The sequence below is a fragment of the Lampris incognitus genome, chromosome 6 (genome assembly GCF_029633865.1).
Source record: "Lampris incognitus isolate fLamInc1 chromosome 6, fLamInc1.hap2, whole genome shotgun sequence".
NCBI lineage: Eukaryota > Metazoa > Chordata > Actinopteri > Lampriformes > Lampridae > Lampris > Lampris incognitus.
In genome coordinates this window covers 51,421,277-51,440,121 of record NC_079216.1, presented here as the reverse complement: position 1 = coordinate 51,440,121, position 18,845 = coordinate 51,421,277, and the positions used below count along the sequence as shown (strand labels likewise).

The 18,845-nt window shown below is 41.1% G+C and overlaps 1 protein-coding gene across 1 annotated transcript in view; it reads left to right on the top strand.

Annotated features, from left to right (window-relative positions):
- LOC130114340 (cytosolic carboxypeptidase 4) overlaps nucleotides 1-16,195 on the top strand; it is a 254,308-nt gene extending 238,113 nt beyond the window's left edge. Inside the window, exon 27 of the mRNA XM_056282197.1 lies at nucleotides 15,880-16,195. Within this exon, the coding sequence (XP_056138172.1) occupies nucleotides 15,880-16,195 (316 nt within the window). The remainder of the gene's footprint in view (nucleotides 1-15,879) is intronic.
- The last annotated feature ends 2,650 nt before the right edge of the window (nucleotides 16,196-18,845 follow it).

The following is an 18,845-nucleotide window of genomic DNA, read 5'->3' as shown; positions in this document are numbered from 1 at the left end:
AAGCTGAAGAGATACTTAGCCACTGTTTCATTGCTACAAGTCTGTTCAAATACCAAGTGTCTCAGAATTATCCAGAGCCAATGTTTCTTTTCTTAGGGCTCTTTCACACCTACCTCATTTGGTCCGGACCTTCAGACTTTTCAGTTTGATCCTAACCAAAATTACAGGTGTGAAACTTCCCCCAGGCTATGATCCGGACCAAACAGCCAAGCCTTGGTCTGACGAAAATAGGTGGTCTCAGTCCAGATCAAACTGAACCATGGTTTGATTAATTTCTAGTGTGAAAGCACTTTTTGGATGGTTTGGACTTTTGGAACAATTATAGGAAGTTTCGGCAGGCTATCGTCAGAACCGGAAAAAGGAAAAATGAGCCGCAAGAGCATGTGGGGAGAGTAGGAGACCAAGTTTTTAATTGATATATGGTCCAACAATGTTATAAAGAGACAATTAGAAAAATACTGACACTTTCCTGTTATTTTTTGTGGGTAGTAATGCCGTAACTGAGTTGTTGCCGGAAATGGTGTTGGTGGGCAATTTTCCCTCTGGTCCTAATAAAAACAACAAATGTGCCACAATGCCCCAGTGCAGTGACAGGGACGCTGTGCTGTAGGAGATGCTGTCCTTCGGGTGAGACGTTAAGCCGAGGTCCTGACTTACTGTGGTCATTAATGATCCCATGGCACTTATCGCAAAGTGTGGGGTGGGTTCCCTGGTGTCCTGGCAAAATTCCCAACCTGGCTTTCTCCATCTGGCCACCTAACCACCCCCCATGTAATTGCCTCAATGATTCCTCCCTCTCCACCTCAAGCTGATGTGTGGTGAGCGTTCTGCCGCAAAATGGCTGCCATGCATATCACCCAGGTCAAGTCAAGTCAAGTCAATTTTATTTGTATAGGTGGGTGCGGCACATTGGTGGTGGTTGAAGTGAGTTTCCCCCTTCAATGTGAAGCACTTTGGGTGTCTAGAAAAGCGCTATATAAATGTAATGATTATTATTATTATTATTATTATTATAACAATATTATTATAGTGGCAACAAAATGAATCTGTTCATTCATGTTCTACATTAATTCAAACACCAATAGAAGGCTAACCGCCGAATTGACACCAGACTGACATCAGGCGCGCGCCCATCTACAAACCAATAAATGTCATGTATAGGGAGATGCAGCCCACGTTGGTGATGATGACAGGACGTAGGTACGTCATATAAAGTTCTTTAGTGCATTTGCATGGTCAAATGTGTACAATATAGCAAAAACATTAATTTGGTTCGACTTTCAGGTTTGAAAAGGCCCTTTATGTCTCTTAAAACCTTTTCCCTTGGAGGAGTTCATTTCAGCAGAGTGACTTCTGAGAGCTGAGCCTCGTGGAAACTTTTAAGCGAAGCAGACCCAAAGATATAGAAGAGATCTTTGAGAGAGGAAGTGATATTTGAAGAGCCTCAGCTGACTCAGGGCCAAACCTCCAGTGCCTTCCCCTCTTGTACTTGAACTCGGCCCAACAGAAAACTGTGTCTTTTGTTCTCTCTTTGGATTTCTTTTTTTGTTCTCGTGTACTCTCTTTCTTTGTCTATAACACCTACATTGTCTGTGTGTTGCTTTTCCTATCGAGTCTTTCTGTCTTTCTCTTCCACTCTATCTCTTTTTCTCTATCATTACTCCCTGTGGTGTTTCTCTACATCTTTGACAATAGATTTTATAGCTCTTGTTTAGCACACTGATTCTCAACCAGTATGGTGGAGTGCCAGGGGCTGCACCTCACCCCACGATTACATGTCACTATATTGGAAGCAATCAGTGAACTTTCTGCCAGTGAGATTTTAAAGGATGCCTGACAACAATTTAATGAGGCTTATGTTGGGGGAAAAAATCAAACCTATCCTTTTAGGTTGATTTGAATTATATAAATGGAAGGGAAACTTGCATAAACAGAAGCACAACTTAAGTTATAATTTAAGGTACAAGCAGCAATGATCTGGATCTCAACTTTAAGACCTTGTTTAGGTCAAAACTGCTGGGTACCTCTGCATTGGAAGTTTGGTGAGCACACAGTTCACTGGGTGAGGATACTGAATGTGAATTTCAGTAATCTGTAACAAGCTATTAGCCTGTCAGTGCATTGTTCTAATTTAATTAGAATTTGATTAATTTAATTATTTAATCAAGCTTATGATACACACCTGGGCACAGTCTGGGGGGGGGGTCCCTTCCCATTTCTGAAAATGATGAAGTTGCCTCCCCAATAAGTTATTTCCAAATAAAATTATGTAATTGAAAATATGTACTTAATAGAAGCTGACTCCACTTTTGAAATAATTCACAGATAAACACAATATGTCCCCCTATGTGTCCTGCTCAGTGGTCTGAACCATTGCATATACTAAACTAAGTGAGAATTTGGGAAATGAAATTAACAGTTTACTTCATCCTGATACCTTTGCTTGCTGTTGGACTACATTTCCCAGATTCCATCTCTGTAGTACGTCAGAGTTGCGTCTTCAGTGAGTCTACTGACTGGTATGACTGAGGTGTCCGGGTAGCGTAGCGGTCTGTTCAGTTGTCTACCATCACGGGGCTTGCCGGTTCAAATCCCCATGTTACCTCCGGCTTGGTCGGGGGTTCCTACAGACACATTTGGCCGTGTCGGCAGGTGGGAAGCCAGATGTGGGAATGTTTCCTGGTCACTACACTAGCGCCTCCTCTGGTCAATCGGGGTGCCTGTTTAGGGGGAGGGGGAGCTGGGGGGAATAGTGTAATCCTCCCCCTGGCGAAACTCTACTCTCAGGTGAAAAAAAGCAGCTGGTGACTCCACATGTGATACATGTGGTAGTCTGCAGCCCTCCCCAGGTAGGCAGAGGGGTTGGAGCAGCAACCGGGATAGCTCAGAAGAGTGGGGTAATTGGCTGGGTACAATTGGGGAGAAAAAACTGGCTGGTGTGACTGCTAGGACCATAGACTAGTCTTGTGACTGATGCCTTGTAACTAATTTTGTTCAATTAAAAAGATAAAGTCTACCCATCAACAGAATAAAAGGTATAAAAACATAACCAGGCTGTGTTTACCGCCTCAAGTGACTTAACTTATCCCCAGCCAGAGCCATATTTGAGCTAGCTTGCTAGCTAATGTTACATTGATCATGCCTGTAAAACTTCCAATAATAGCCCGGCAGGGGATGTAGTTGTTTGAACAGCCTACTGCACCCGGCCTTTATTAGAGACAGGTCGTTATTTGAGACGGGTTCATATGATAGTTAATTTAAAAATTCGGAGACTCATTCCGTTTCTGATGGTGAGTGTTTAAAGTGGGTGTGGAGAAGCTACATACATCTTACATGGTAATGATCATCTAGCTAACATAAACGTTTACTTAGCTATTTAAATGTGGGCCAACTTACATTAGTTAGCTACTGTGAACTTGTGCTAACGTTATAGCCTCCAGTACACCACATTAACACCCACTGCTCATTATGGCATACATTAGTTATATTAGAGTTAAGTTAAAGTATATTAATTCCTTCCATGATTAACCTGTGGTGTGTGTGTGTGTGTGTGTGTGTGTGTGTGTGTGTGTGTGTGTGTGTGTGTGTGTGTGTGTGTGTGTGTGTGTGTCAGAGTTTATCAAAACATGGCAGAGAAAAGTAAAAAGGTGGGCATCAGAAAATTTGTTGTAGGTTTCAAACTCCACTGTGTAAGTAAGAAGACCCCTGTAGTATCACAAATGTACTAGTTGATAAAGTCCTCAGGGAAAATTAATGAATTATGTTCAATAATTGTGCCATTAGACAACAACAGTAAAACGGTCTGTTGAGGGCAGCAGCAGCAACACAGAAGGACGGAGATGGGGAGTCTCAGGTAAGGTTTCAGTTGTAGTCTTGAGAAAATTCCATGTTTGTGGTCCCCCCTAAGTTGTAATGACATCTGCGCCCTTGAATATACATTTATCGATCAAACCTCCTGAGTTTAGGTTTGACTGTTTTTGATAAGGTTTTAAGTGGAGGCCACACCTCACACGTTAATAGGGCGTTTTTTAAATATCAAAAATGTAAATAAAAACCCATGGTGACTCTAGGTTTCACCGGTTCAGCGCTATAAGCCTCCAAAGTGCAAAAAAAAAGAAGAATTACATTAATTTCAAGAGGGTTCCTGCAGGGACAAAAAAAAATTAAGACTTTAGTCGCAAATATTTCTCCTTTGGTTGCATTCAATCTTGAATAGAACTGAATGGGTTTGGTCTTGAATCAGTCTTTTATTGGAGTTATTTGAGATTTTTGGTGTTTTCTTGCACTGAATGAATAGAAATTGAATTAACTGCAATCAAAGATGATGAGAAAAACCTCAGCAGAAGTTATTTTGGAGCTGCTAAACTTGTTTTCTAACCTCTTGGTTTTTACTGTTATTGTTCATCTTTTATAGTGAAATTGCAATCTGTGTAGAGGGAAATCAATATGATTGTAATTATCCTGTTAGCTTGAGGGAAATCAACATTATGATCAACATCCCACTATCACTTTACCATTCCCTGATTAAATCATTTGCATACCTCCATGCTATGCCTCCAAACTGTGAAAAGACAATAATCATCAGCTCATTTATGATGTAAATTAGATTTTACTGACCATTTCTCCATTTTGAAAACCTCATTTTCCATTATCATATCCAGACATAAAAAATAATAGTTGAGTCAGATTCTCAAGTCTCAAAATCTACAATATAAAAACACAAAATTCTCTCGAGAAAGATCTGGTTGAGATCATTGTCACCGAGTGGAAAGGGGAGCATTCTGGGTCATAGATGTAGATCACAATTATTCATGCTAGTAATCAAAACTAGAGGGCTAATGGGTGTCTTCCTTTAGAGTAGCTGAACACGACTCCCTGACACATTAGGGTGCAGGACAGAGGAAAAGTGGACTGGGCTATGAAATATAAGAAGGATCATAAGCCTAGAAAAGAGATAGAGGAAAGAACATACGGATATGAGTGCCAAACCCGGGGTAAAGAAGTGATTGTTACCCATTTAATTTCTCATTTTTAGACTTAAGATTTTTCTTTTATTAATGATGCTAGGTGATAGTGCAGCGACCAGGACACATACTCACATCCAGCTTCCCACCCGCAGTCATGGCCAATTGTGTCTGTAGGGACATCCGACCAAGCCGGAGGTAACACAGGGATTTTAACTGCCGATCCCTGTGTTGGTAGGCAATGAAACAGACCGCTACGCTACCCAGACGCCCTGAACCATATGTGTTAACATGAAGAGGTTGACTAGAATATGCGAAAAAATAAAAATTATGGGGCACAACACAAAATCCCCCTCTGATTTATGTCATTGTTAGTAACCATTACATTCATCATGTATTTCACAGCCTCAGAATCCATTTTAAATTAGCGCTAAACTGTTATATATAGTTTGAATATCAGCTCAGACACGAAATGTAAAAACAAACGAGTGCAAAAAGCAAAGATGTAAACAAACTAAGCTTGAGCATCACTAAGCCTTTGCAGATAGGCCTTTACATTGTAAGTTATCAGTTTTTGTCAGCACACTGCAGAGAAGGTGGCCTGCTTAATTCTTATTCACAGTGCAAAGAGAACACACACCAATGCATACACACAAACACACAAACACTCTCAGGCACGTGTAAATACACAGAACTATCAGCTCATCACTGTATAATTCTCTCTCTCTCTCTCTCTCTCTCTCTCTCTCTCTCTCTCTCTCTCTCTCTCTCTCTCTCTCTCTCTCTCTCTCACACACACACACACACACACACACACACACACACACACACACACGGATATAAACACCTCACTGTATTGTAGGGTTGGATTGTAAAGGAATATAAATAATCATGTTCAGAATACAAAATTAAAGTATTCAGTATTCTGAATATTCTGTATTCATACTGTCAAAACACCAGTCAGATTACAGTTCATAAATTTTAGGAGAATTGGCATTTCAAGTGGGGCAATGTCTTCTCGTTTCATTGGCAGGTAAGCCATCGCTCACATGCAAATTAAAAAGCAAAGAAAAAAAAGGAAAGAAAATTTCTTGAGGGGTAGGCTTAAGATGTGGTCACATTACCATTGATGCAGCGGAAATGTTGATAAAGTATAGCTTCCATCCATGTTTTGTAAATGGCAGCAGTGGCTCATGAGGTAGAGTGGTTGTTCGACAAAGGTAAGGTTGCTGGCTCGATCCTGGCTCCTCCTCACCTCATGCTGAAGTGTCCTTGAGCAAGACACTGAACCCTTAACTGCTGCTAACAAGCAAGGTGACACCTTGCATAGCAGCATCTTCCATGAATGTGTTGTGTGAATGTGAGACATTAACTGTAAAGCACTTTGAGTATGAGCTACAAGCGGGATAATTCCATTTTAACCACAAGGGAACAAGACTGTTAAACACAAAAATAATTTGCATTTTGCAAGCCCCCTGACAAGTAGGGAGGATAGGACACAATAGTTACACACACCCTCCAGATAATATATATATATATATATACACTACCGTTCAAAAGTTTGGGATCACCCAAACAATTTTGTGTTTTCCATGAAAAGTCACACTTATTCACCACCATATGTTGTGAAATGAATAGAAAATAGAGTCAAGACATTGACAAGGTTAGAAATAATGATTTGTATTTGAAATAAGATTTTTTTTACATCAAACTTTGCTTTCGTCAAAGAATCCTCCATTTGCAGCAATTACAGCATTGCAGACCTTTGGCATTCTAGCTGTTAATTTGTTGAGGTAATCTGGAGAAATTGCACCCCACGCTTCCAGAAGCAGCTCCCACAAGTTGGATTGGTTGGATGGGCACTTCTTTGAGCAGATTGAGTTTCTGGAGCATCACATTTGTGGGGTCAATTAAACGCTCAAAATGGCCAGAAAAAGAGAACTTTCATCTGAAACTCGACAGTCTATTCTTGTTCTTAGAAATGAAGGCTATTCCATGCGAGAAATTGCTAAGAAATTGAAGATTTCCTACACCGGTGTGTACTACTCCCTTCAGAGGACAGCACAAACAGGCTCTAACCAGAGTAGAAAAAGAAGTGGGAGGCCGCGTTGCACAACTGAGCAAGAAGATAAGTACATTAGAGTCTCTAGTTTGAGAAACAGACGCCTCACAGGTCCCCAACTGGCATCTTCATTAAATAGTACCCGCAAAACACCAGTGTCAACATCTACAGTGAAGAGGCGGCTGCGGGATTCTGGGCTTCAGGGCAGAGTGGCAAAGAAAAAGCCATATCTGAGACTGACCAATAAAAGAAAAAGATTAAGATGGGCAAAAGAACACAGACATTGGACAGAGGAAGACTGGAAAAAAGTGTTGTGGACGGATGAATCCAAGTTTGAGGTGTTTGGATCACAAAGTAGAACGTTTGTGAGACGCAGAACAAATGAAAAGATGCTGGAAGAATGCCTGACGCCATCTGTTAAGCATGGTGGAGGTAATGTGATGGTCTGGGGTTGCTTTGGTGCTGGTAAGGTGGGAGATTTGTACAGGGTAAAAGGGATTCTGAATAAGGAAGGCTATCACTCCATTTTGCAACGCCATGCCATACCCAGTGGACAGCGCTTGATTGGAGCCAATTTCATCCTACAACAGGACAATGACCCTAAACACACCTCCAAATTGTGCAAGAACTATTTAGAGCAGAAGCAGGCAGCTGGTATTCTATCGGTAATGGAGTGGCCAGCGCAGTCACCAGATCTGAACCCCATTGAGCTGTTGTGGGAGCAGCTTGACCGTATGGTACGCAAGAAGTGCCCATCCAACCAATCCAACTTGTGGTTGCTGCTTCTGGAAGCGTGGGGTGCAATTTCTCCAGATTACCTCAACAAATTAACAGCTAGAATGCCAAAGGTCTGCAATGCTGTAATTGCTGCAAATGGAGGATTCTTTGACGAAAGCAAAGTTTGATGTAAAAAAAATCTTATTTCAAATACAAATCATTATTTCTAACCTTGTCAATGTCTTGACTCTATTTTCTATTCATTTCACAACATATGGTGGTGAATAAGTGTGACTTTTCATGGAAAACACAAAATTGTTTGGGTGATCCCAAACTTTTGAACGGTAGTGTATATAAACTTTGTTAAAAGAAACATTCAACGGTAGGGAAAGTGCTCAACAAATAAGGAGCAAAATAATCCAGTTAGTCAAGTAAATTCTTTATGAGACAGTACAAGCCTGTTTCATGCCATAAGCAAACATCAGCTGTCAATAAAGCTAATCGGGAAAGAACATACCCTTTACTGCCTCGTCGTGCACATCACGTGCACAATGTGCACAATGCACAATGTGCACAATGTCCAATGGGGAAGGGAGAGGTGTGACATTAAATTTTTTTTAAAAAAAAACACATGATCGCTTATGGTCCAATGGGGGGGGGGGCAATATTATTTGTTGAACGTTAGCATGCAGCTGTAACTAATTTTTAATAAATTCTGTAATTAATAGAAGACTCTCAAAATTATCATATAATGAGTCCATCTTCAATGAATTCAATGAAGCTATACCCCATACCAAGATCTATTACTAAAGAGCAGCTACAATTTTAAGCTCAAGTACAACCCACCATTAAACACTGACTGCCAGCAAATCAACAAACAAAGCAGAAGACGAAACATCACCTGGTACAACCCACCCTACAGTGATACCGTGGCCACAAACACTGGTAAGCAGTTTTTTGAACTTTTGGATAAGTGCTTTACCCTGGATCATCAACTGAGGAAGATATTCAATAGGAACACCATCATAATTAGTTACAGCATGCCTAACATTCAACAAACAATATCGTCCCACAACACAAGAATCATGAACAAATCAATGGCATCTTCATCACAACCGGACTCCCCCAACTGCAACTGCCTTGTGAAAGACTCATGCCCCCTCGAAAGAAAATGCCAGACAAAAGGAGTTATCTACTAAGCTATGGTGACGAGAGATGACAACGGCAAAATAGAGACGTACTACGTCGATGTAACAGAGGGAACATTCAAAAAGAGGTTTAATGCACATGTGTAGCTTTAGAAACAAGAATGCAACATCTTTAAGCCGTTATATTGGGTCATTGGCGGACAGAAACATTAATTATTCAACCACCTGGAAAATCCTCTCAAAGAACAAAACATATTCAACCAGTAGTAAAATGTGCAATCTAAGTCTAACTGAAAAGTGTTTTATCATTTGCAAACCAGATTTGTAATTACAAATAAATCATGCCAATAGACAAATATCAACCCCCCCCCCCACCGGACCGTTAGCAATCACGTGTTTTGGAAATTTTGAATGGTGCACCTCTCCCTTCCCCATTGGACATTGTGCACGTGATGTGCATGACGAGGCAGTATGGTATGTTCTTTCCTCAAGTAGCTTTATTGACAGCTGATGATTGCTTATGGCATGAAACAGGCTTGTACTGTCTCATAAAGAATGTACTTGACTCACTGGAATATATATATATATATATATATATATATATATATACACACACTCACTGGCCACTTTAGTAGGTACACCTTGCTAGTACCGGGTTGGACCCCCTTTTGCCTTCAGAACTACCTTAATCCTTCCTGGCATAGATTCAACAAGGTACTGGAAACATTCCTCAGAGAGTTTGGTCCATATTGACATGATAGCATCACGCAGTTGCTGCAGATTTGTCGGCTGCGCATCCATGATGCGAATCTCCTGGTCCACCACATCCCAAAGGTGCTCTATTGGATTGAGATCTGGTGACTGTGGAGGCCATTTGAGTACAGTGAACTCATTGTCATGTTCAAGAAACCAGTCTGAGACGATTCGAGCTTTATGACATGGCGCGTTATCCTGCTGGAAGTAGCCATCAGAAGATGGGAACACTGTGGTCATAAAGGGATGGACATGGTCAGCAACAATACTCAGGTAGGCTGTGGCATTGACACGATGCTCAATTGGTACTAAGGGGCCCAAAGTGTGCCAAGAAAATATCCCCCACACCATTACACCACCACCACCAGCCTGAACCGTTGATACAAGGCAGGATGGATCCATGCTTTCATGTTGTTGACGCCAAATTCTGACCCTACCATCCTAATGTCGCAGCAGAAATCGAGACTCATCAGACCAGGCAACGTTTTTCCAATCTTCCATTGTCCAATTTTGGTGAGCCTGTGCGAATTGTAGCCTCAGTTTCCTGTTCTTAGCTGACAGGAGTGGCACCCGGTGTGGTCTTCTGCTGCTGTAGCCCATCTGCCTCAAGGTTCGATGTGTTGTGCGTTCAGAGATGCTCTTCTGCATACCTCGGTTATAATGAGTGGTTATTTGAGTTACTGTTGCCTTTCTATCAGCTCGAACCAGTCTGGCCATTCTCCTCTGACCTCTGGCATCAACAAGGCATTTTCGCCCACAGAACTGCCGCTCACTGGATATTTTCTCTTTTTCGGACCATTCTTTGTAAACCCTAGAGATGGTTGTGCGTGAAAATCCCAGTAGATCAGCAGTTTCTGAAATACTCAGACCAGCCCGTCTGGCACCAACAACCATGCCACGTTCAAAGTCACTTAAATCACCTTTCTTCCCCATTCTGATGCTCGGTTTGAACTGCAGCAGATCGTCTTGACCATGTCTACATGCCTAAATGCATTGAGTTGCTGCCATGTGATTGGCTGATTAGAAATTTGCGTTAACGAGCAGTTGGACAGGTGTGCCTAATAAAGTGGCTGGTGAGTGTATATATCCCCTATGTTACCCTTTTCGAACCCCAGCTATCGCTATACTTGTCCTCACAAGTATGAGACCCTCCGTCAATAACTCTAACTGAATAGTTAATCAGAAGAATCAGTTCCGTTATCTTCAGCCAATCACAGCTGCTTCTCAACCTATAAGTCTCACCATGCCTGTTAATTTAGCCCTTATAAATGGAAGATCTTTAGCAAATAAGACCTTTGTTTGAAATGATTTTATTACAACCTACAATTTTGATTTCCTGTGTGTAACAGACACCTGGCTTAGGTCCGGTGATGTCAGTTCTTTCGCTGGGCTTTGTCCCCAAAATTGTTTTTTAATTCCCCCAAACTAGCTGGTCGTGGAGGTGGCCTTACTGTGGCTCTTAAAAATAATTTGAACTGTAGCCTCATCTCAGTGGAAAAACCTAGCTTTGAAGTGCTGATGTTCAAAGTCAGTTGTTATACTGCTGTCTGCTGTAGTGTTATTTATTGTCCCCCTAAACCCAATAGTACCTTTTCTTCTTCTGTTGTTCTTAGCTATGACAAATCTTATAGGTTGGAGACTTTAATATTCATGTGGACAACCCCACTAATAGTTTTGCATCTGGATTTTTAAGTGCTTGTGAATCTTTTCACCTAAAACAGCATGTATCACTTCCCATACATGAACGAGGCCACACTCTTGATTTAATTTTTACTGTAGGTTTATCTGTTAACTCCCTCATCTTGAAAGATTTTGTCTCTGATCACAAAACTGTCTTGTTCGATGTCACACTTAAAGTAGCTACTCCTTTCTCAATACATATAGTTCACTCTCACATCTTTAATAAGAGATCTGCTGTTAATTTTTCCTCTGTTTTCTCTGCTCAGTGTAGCAGTTTAACTCATGATGTAAATGACTTGGTTGATCAGTTTAATATTTTATGTTCATAAGTTTTAGATTACATTGTTCCTGTTAGGGCAAGGTCAGGGCACCACTCAAATCCATCACCTTCAGTAAGTGAGGATATTTGCCAATTCAAAAGAGAATGTAAAAGAGCAGATTGAAGGTGGAAGAAAACTAACCTACAAGTCCACCTCCTCCATATGAAAGAGTTATTGCCTTCTTAAAATGTATTAATCGAAAAAGAGAAACTTACAGGTTTCACAAACCTCATAGCTGTTAAAAAGTCCAACTCTAGAGTTCCGTTTAGCAACATTGATCGAGTTGTAAACCCTGCCCTTTCAACCAGTTGTTGATATTGTGTCACCCATGCACTTATCCTCCTGTGGACTTGGCAATCTACCCCCCAGATTGTTCAAAGCAGTATTAGAAGTCATTACCTTGTGTTCTCTGTATTGTAAATTAGTTTTTGTCCCCCAGTTTGTTCCCTGACTATTTCAATCAAGCCTGAATTCAGCCCCTTTTAAGGAAACCTGGCCTTGATCCAACACTCCCTCATAAGTTCAGACCAATCTCTAAATTACCCTTTTTCTCAAAAATCGTTGAAAGGGCTGTTGCTACACAACTACTGGAAATTGTGGGAGCTAATGACGTTCTCAACCCATTTCAGTCAGTTTTCACCAGCTGCATAGTACTGAGACTGCTCTGCTGAAAGTCATTAATGATATGCTTATGAATGCAGATTTTGGTCATCAGTCCATTTTAGTATTGCTATTTGTCTGCTGCCTTTGACACTATTTATCATATCATCTTCCTTGATAGACTAAAGCACTGGGTCAGCATAAATGGAACTGCCCTCAGTTGGTTTTCCTCATATTTTACAGAAAGATCTTTCAGGTTGCCCATTGGGGATTTGTCTCAGCGTCGGCTTATAAGTCATGTGGGGGTCCCACAAGGTTCAATCCTTGGTTCCATTTTGTTCAGCTTATATATTCTCCCCCTTCATCATATTATTCATCAGTTTAAGATTGTTGCCTACCACTGCTATACAGATGACACACAGGTTTATGTTTCATGTATCTCCAATGTGTTTAATAATTTGGATACTCCATATTGTTGCCTTACTGCTATCAAATATTCAATGTCACTGAATTTTTTACAGCTGAATATGGACAAAACAGAAATCTTGGTTATTGGTGCAGACCAGGTTTCAAAGATAATTAGTCCATACCTCAGGCACTTAGCATGGAATATAAAAACCTTCTGCTAGAAATCTTGTTGTTGTGTTTGATTAAAACCTGAATTTTGACCATCACATTAAGAAATTGGTTCAATTCAATTCAATTTTTATTGTCATTAAAAACAATGTGCAGGCACATGTTAAAAATGAAATGAGGGCTGTGGCTTCACCAATCAGTGCAAAACAGACACAGACAAACACAATATAGGATATACACACATGAAGACCAAAGCTAAAAATAAGTTAAAAGAGAGCTGGAGTACAAAATATTTTAAAATATCTACAGACATTCAGTGGGTAGCCAGGTTCAGGTGGGCAACAGCTTGTGGAAAGAAGCTGTTTTTGAGCCTGGTAGTGTGGGCTCTGAGGCTCCTGTAGTGCCTCCCAGAGCGCAGGGGGGAGAACAGTCCATGGTTGGGGTGGGTGGGATCTCTGCAGATGCTCAGACCCCTTCGAAGGCAGCGTTTGTGATAAATGTCTTTTATGGCTGGGAGCTGGGTACCGGTGATATGCTGGGCCGCCTTGACGATCCGCTGCAGAGCTTTCTGGTCTACTGAGGTGCAGTTGCCGTACCACACTGAGATGCAGATGGTCAGGATGCTCTCTATGGTGCAGTGGTAGAAGTTGGTGAGAATTTTGGGGGGGAAGACGGGCGCTCCTCAGCCTCCTCAGGAAATTCAGGCGTCGTTGGGCCTTTTTCACAAGGGCCTGGGTGTTTAATGTCCACGAAAGGTCCTCGCTGATGTGGACTCCAAGGAATTTAAAGCTGGAAACACGCTCCACTTCAGTCATATTTTTTACAATTCAGAAATATTACCAAAATCAAAATATTGCCAGGGCAGCACAGTAGCTAAGTGGTTAGCATGGTTGCCTCACAGCAATAATGTCCTGGGTTCAAACCCCAGGCCATTCCAGGTCCTTTCTGTGTGAGGTTTGCTGTTCTCCCCGTATTTGTGTGGGTTTGCTCTGGTTTCCTCCCACCATAAAATACATGCATTTTAAGCTTAATACTCCTGCCTACGCCCCTGACAAGGCAATCACAAAGAACTGGAGTTGGTCCCTGGGCACTCCACTATGGCTGCCCAGCCAGTGTGTGTAAAGAGGATGGTTTAAATGCAGAGAATGAATTTCATTGTATGTATGTACAGTGGCAATAAAATTATCTTCTAATCTTCTAATCAGTTCAGCATTGCCTAAAAACATTCTAGAACAAATCATCTATGCTTTTATTCCTTCCTGTCTGTTCACCATCAGCTGTTCCCTATCCTACTAAGCACCTCCCTGAAGTACATAGTATGACAGCCCTCTTCACAGCTCCAGTTGCCAGTTTGTTCTAGTGTGCTCCCTGGTGTTTACCTATTCTGTTCCCGTTAGCCTGTATCTTTTTTTCTGGTTCTGTTTGCCCAGTTCTGAGTCCTGCTTGTATTTTGATCTCTTGCCTGCCCCTTTTGTACTGTCAACTGATGCAAGACCACCTGTGTATGAACCCAACCTGTCTACTGACTTTATGAGCTTCTCTGTCTGCCTGCCTTACTCTGCCTGTCTGCCTGCCTGTCTGTCTGTCAGCTTCCCTGCCTGACTGGCCCTCTTGTACATATTTCTTGCACATATCAGGACCTCCTGTGCTTGACCCCATGCCTGTTTATCGACTACGAGACTGCCTGTCATTTTCATCAAACCCTTTTTTTTAAACATATCCTGGCCTTTGCCTATGTTTTAGCATTTTGGTCTTAATTTTAAGTCCTTATATATCTACATGTACTGCATGCACCACACATCAGTAGAGCACAGCAAATTGGCAGATGGTCAACACATTGAGATAATGGCATGGAGATACCAGTAACATTAAACAACAACATAATATAAATAACACTAATGATGTAGCACAACTTTTTTTTACACGTTTCCTAAATGTAATCTTAAAAAGTTAGTCTTTTTGAGTACTGTAAAACCCTGTAGATGTCTCACACACACGCACACACACATACACACACAAACACACACACACATACACAAATATAGGATTAGCATGGCATATACTCTCGCTTTCTTTCGTTCTCTTGTATCTGTTTTAATGACCCACCCCATCAAACACATGTAGAGCATTGTGTACATGTATAACATGCACATGTTACACTGTACATGTTACTATGGAGCCCAGTATATCCTACATCACCTTCTTTTTTACTGGCACACACACACATACACACACACACACACACACACACACACACACACACACACACACACACACACACACACACACTATGTCTCTTTCTGTGTGCATGCCTGTCTTTCTGTCTCTGTTTCTCCCTCTCACGTCCCCCAACATGTTTCCATAATGTTCACGTGTAATCAGATTACTGGTGCTGGGTTTTCTGTCAGCTGTCAATCAACACGATTCTGTCTCAGCTCAAGGTCACACTGTCTAAGGAGACTGGTGCCTGGCTAGTTAGTGTTAGCTCTGCAGCATATCATATCATTTGGGGAATTTTTCTTGTTTCTTTGTTTGCTTTTGTTATTTAATAGTTAGTAAAAAATTAAGAAAAAGTCTAATAAACTTATCGCGTAATCATCAGTTATCAATTTAATCAGATTTGCCACTGGTAAATATCATCTCACCTCCTCTCACAGAAGCAAGTGTTTTTTCCATTCTTTTCAGTGGTGTTCTTCTCCTAATAAACATTATTTGATTTATTGCAACATAGTAAATGTAATGTTGAGTCTTACACTACAGTCAGTGTCAGGGGTTAAGGTACAGTATACACCTCCTTACTGTTCTGTTCTGTATCATCCAGTCTTTTATAGTGTGTTCTTCTACTCCAGTCGTTGTGTTTATTCTACTGTCTTTGTGAAGCTAAAAGATAATTCCAGAGCCCAGAGAAGAAAGTTATCAATCTCAGCACAAATTGTCTCATCTCAGTGATTCTATTGAAAATAATTAACTTCCTTTCCTCCCCTCTTTTCCCTACCTTGGTTCCTTTTCCTTTCTTTTTCTTCCCCGCCCATGTCCTACCCCCCCACACACATACACAGTTGTTTTGAAGATGATGAGCCTCCTTGTGTAGAGGAAATAGAGTATTCCACCAACATCCGACTCAGGCTAAATGCACCTGAGCTGGATTCAGACATCGATGGCAGCACATCCAGTGCTGAGGAAGAGGAAGAACAGCATGAAGAAGGGCATACAGGGGGAAACCATGACAGAAGTAGCAACAGTGAGTCACGCCAGTCAAGTCTGAAGTCTCGCCTTTTCCCTTACCTTATCGAGCAGGGATCAATAGAAAAGCTAAATATGAAGAGGACCACGTGTAATGGCGTGACTGTTGCCAATGGACCGCACCTCACTTAAAGGAATTCAGAGTTCTAAATGTCAATGTTTCTGTTTTAGGGTTCGTGAAAATAAATATCCAATTTGGTTTAGTAATCGCCAGCTAACCAGGAAAGAAACCTAAGTAAATGAGATATACTGAAACCAGGGTCTTTCGTCATCATAATTCTGAAATGTGTGAACAATGCTGATTTTCTCCAGTACAGTTCAAAATGCTTTATGCTAAATGTATGTCCAGGTGCACATCCTATTTTGCAATACCTTGTCATTTAAAAAGTGTTTGCTGCTTTCTTGTACACATCAAACGTATACTTAGATCCTCACTATGGGACTTAGAGTCCGATTTTAGGCCCAGTATTTCCATGTCAGTTGTCAATGCTGGCCCAGTCATTACAGGCATGTTAATGCCATATTTTGCTTAAATTAAGGGCTAAATGGTCTGTAATTTGAATATTGCTGCAGTAGTGTTTTAACCTCATTGATTCACTTAGTTGAAATAATGTGTTGAGTTAATTTCACCAGTCTTCAGGGAAGCAGGTAAGCAAAGAAGTAAAGAGATTAATTAAATTCAGAATATTGGCAGTGTGATCTGTGACACATCGTATTCCACCTGTGAGCCTGTAACTGGGAAGGAATTGGTAATATCCAGTTCCTGGTGCCCAGCATGGTGGATAAAGAGAGCTGATTGAAACCCCCCCTGCCCCTCATCATTACACTATGGGGAACTCTGCTCTGAATTCTGGTCTGAGGAGATGTAGGTCTTGGAGAATATGCTAAACAATACACTATGTATGCTCTACATATCTTTAGTAAATTAGACAAAAATTAAAATTGCTTGGTGTCTCACGTGAACTGTTAAAACAAACTGCATATTTTGAAGATTTAACTGAAACGTAAATGAGGTAATCTCTGAAAATTAGCTGCCTTCTTATGACAGGAGTGATAATGTACGAAAAGTACAGTGTAAAATATTGAGTACTGAACAAAAATGTCTGATTAATTTTAATACAGTAGACCCATGTAATTGAATTTGTTGTCCTGTATGTGTTGCTAGTTCTGAAATTAAAAAAAGTGAAAGATGCTGCTGGGGTTTTTTGTTTTGTTTTTGTTTTTTTGTTTGGTTTTTTTTTTTTGGGACCTGGTCTAATGATTCAGTCATTTGGTAAAACTTAAATCCATTATAACAAGGTACCAATTAAAAAAAAAAACACTGTTGACACAAGAAATACATTAGCTGGGTCCACAGTGCACACACAATTTTTTTATTCATCTAAGTATGTGTTTAAAAGTTTGTCAGAGAAATGAGAGATGCAAAACAGAAAAAGTTCAATAAGCTGACAATGCAATGGTTTTTGTTTTTTGTTTTTTTAACTTCAAGATAGCAATTTTCATTGAGAGCTCCATCAGCTGGATCTGAATTGTCCAAAGTACCTGTTGACATTAATTGTTGAATTACTTTATTTAAAACATGAATTAATGTTTTGAGTGTGGCACGGTGGCACAGTAGCCACACATTGGTCACACCAGCCGCTGAGGATGCACAAGCCAGTGCATTTTTAGTGCCGATCCCAACCCCGGATAAATGGGGAGGGTTGTGTCAGGAAAGCCATCCGGCTTTGCCAAATCAAATATGTGGCTCATATATTGCTGGGTATATTGGGAGAAGGATGCTGAATATGGAGCTGCCAGGGAAGAGGAAAAGAAGAAGGCCAAAGAGGAGGTTTATGGATGTGGTGAGGGGCGACATGCAGGTGGCTGGTGTGACAGAAGAAGATGCAGAGGACAGGAAGAGATGGAAATGGGTGATCCGCTGTGGCGACCCCTAATGGGAGCAGCCGAAAGTAGTAGTAGTAGTAGATGGTGGTGCAGTGGTTAGCACGATTACCTCACAGCAAGAAGGTCTTGGGTTTGAATCCCGGGGTAGTCCAACCTTGGGGGTTATCCTGGCTCGTCCTCTGTGTGAAGTTTGTGTGTTCTCCCTGTGTCTGCGTGGGTTTCCTCCAAGTGCTCTGGTGTCCTCCCACAGTCCAAAGCTGTGCGTTAGGTGAATCGGTCATACTAAATTGTCCCTAGGTGTGAATGTGTCAGCCCTGTGATGGCCTGGCGGCCTGTCCGGGGTGTCTCCCCGCCTGCCGCCCGATGACTGCTGGGATAGGCTCCAGCATCCCGCAACCCAAATTCGGATAAGCGGCTTGGATAATGGAATGGCATTAATGTTTTGAATTAAGTAAGAATTTACTTTTTTTAAATCAATGTACTGAAAATATTAGTTGCATATCGATTTCTTGATTTGAGTAAATTTCAGAAAAAATGCTGTAAAGAAAGCATACTGAAGAAGTTGCTTGTATTGCTCAACATTATGATGTGAAGGTAGAATGAACCCATCTCAGAAGACTGTACTTACACTGCACCAGATGTGGCAATGACCAGTCTTGGTTTGGATACAGCATATTGAATATGTCAGCAAGCATTTATGCGAAAATTTTTACATGATTCACACTGCCTGTGTATAGTTTGTTATTTCTAAAGATTCTGGACACATCCAAAAGCCCAGGGTCCAGGTCAGCTTGTTCCAGATGGTGACTCTCAAACAGATACTGTATGATGAAACATTATGGGCAGTTTGTGTTACCCTGAAAACCATTAACTAGTCCCTTGGAGAATTGTGTCG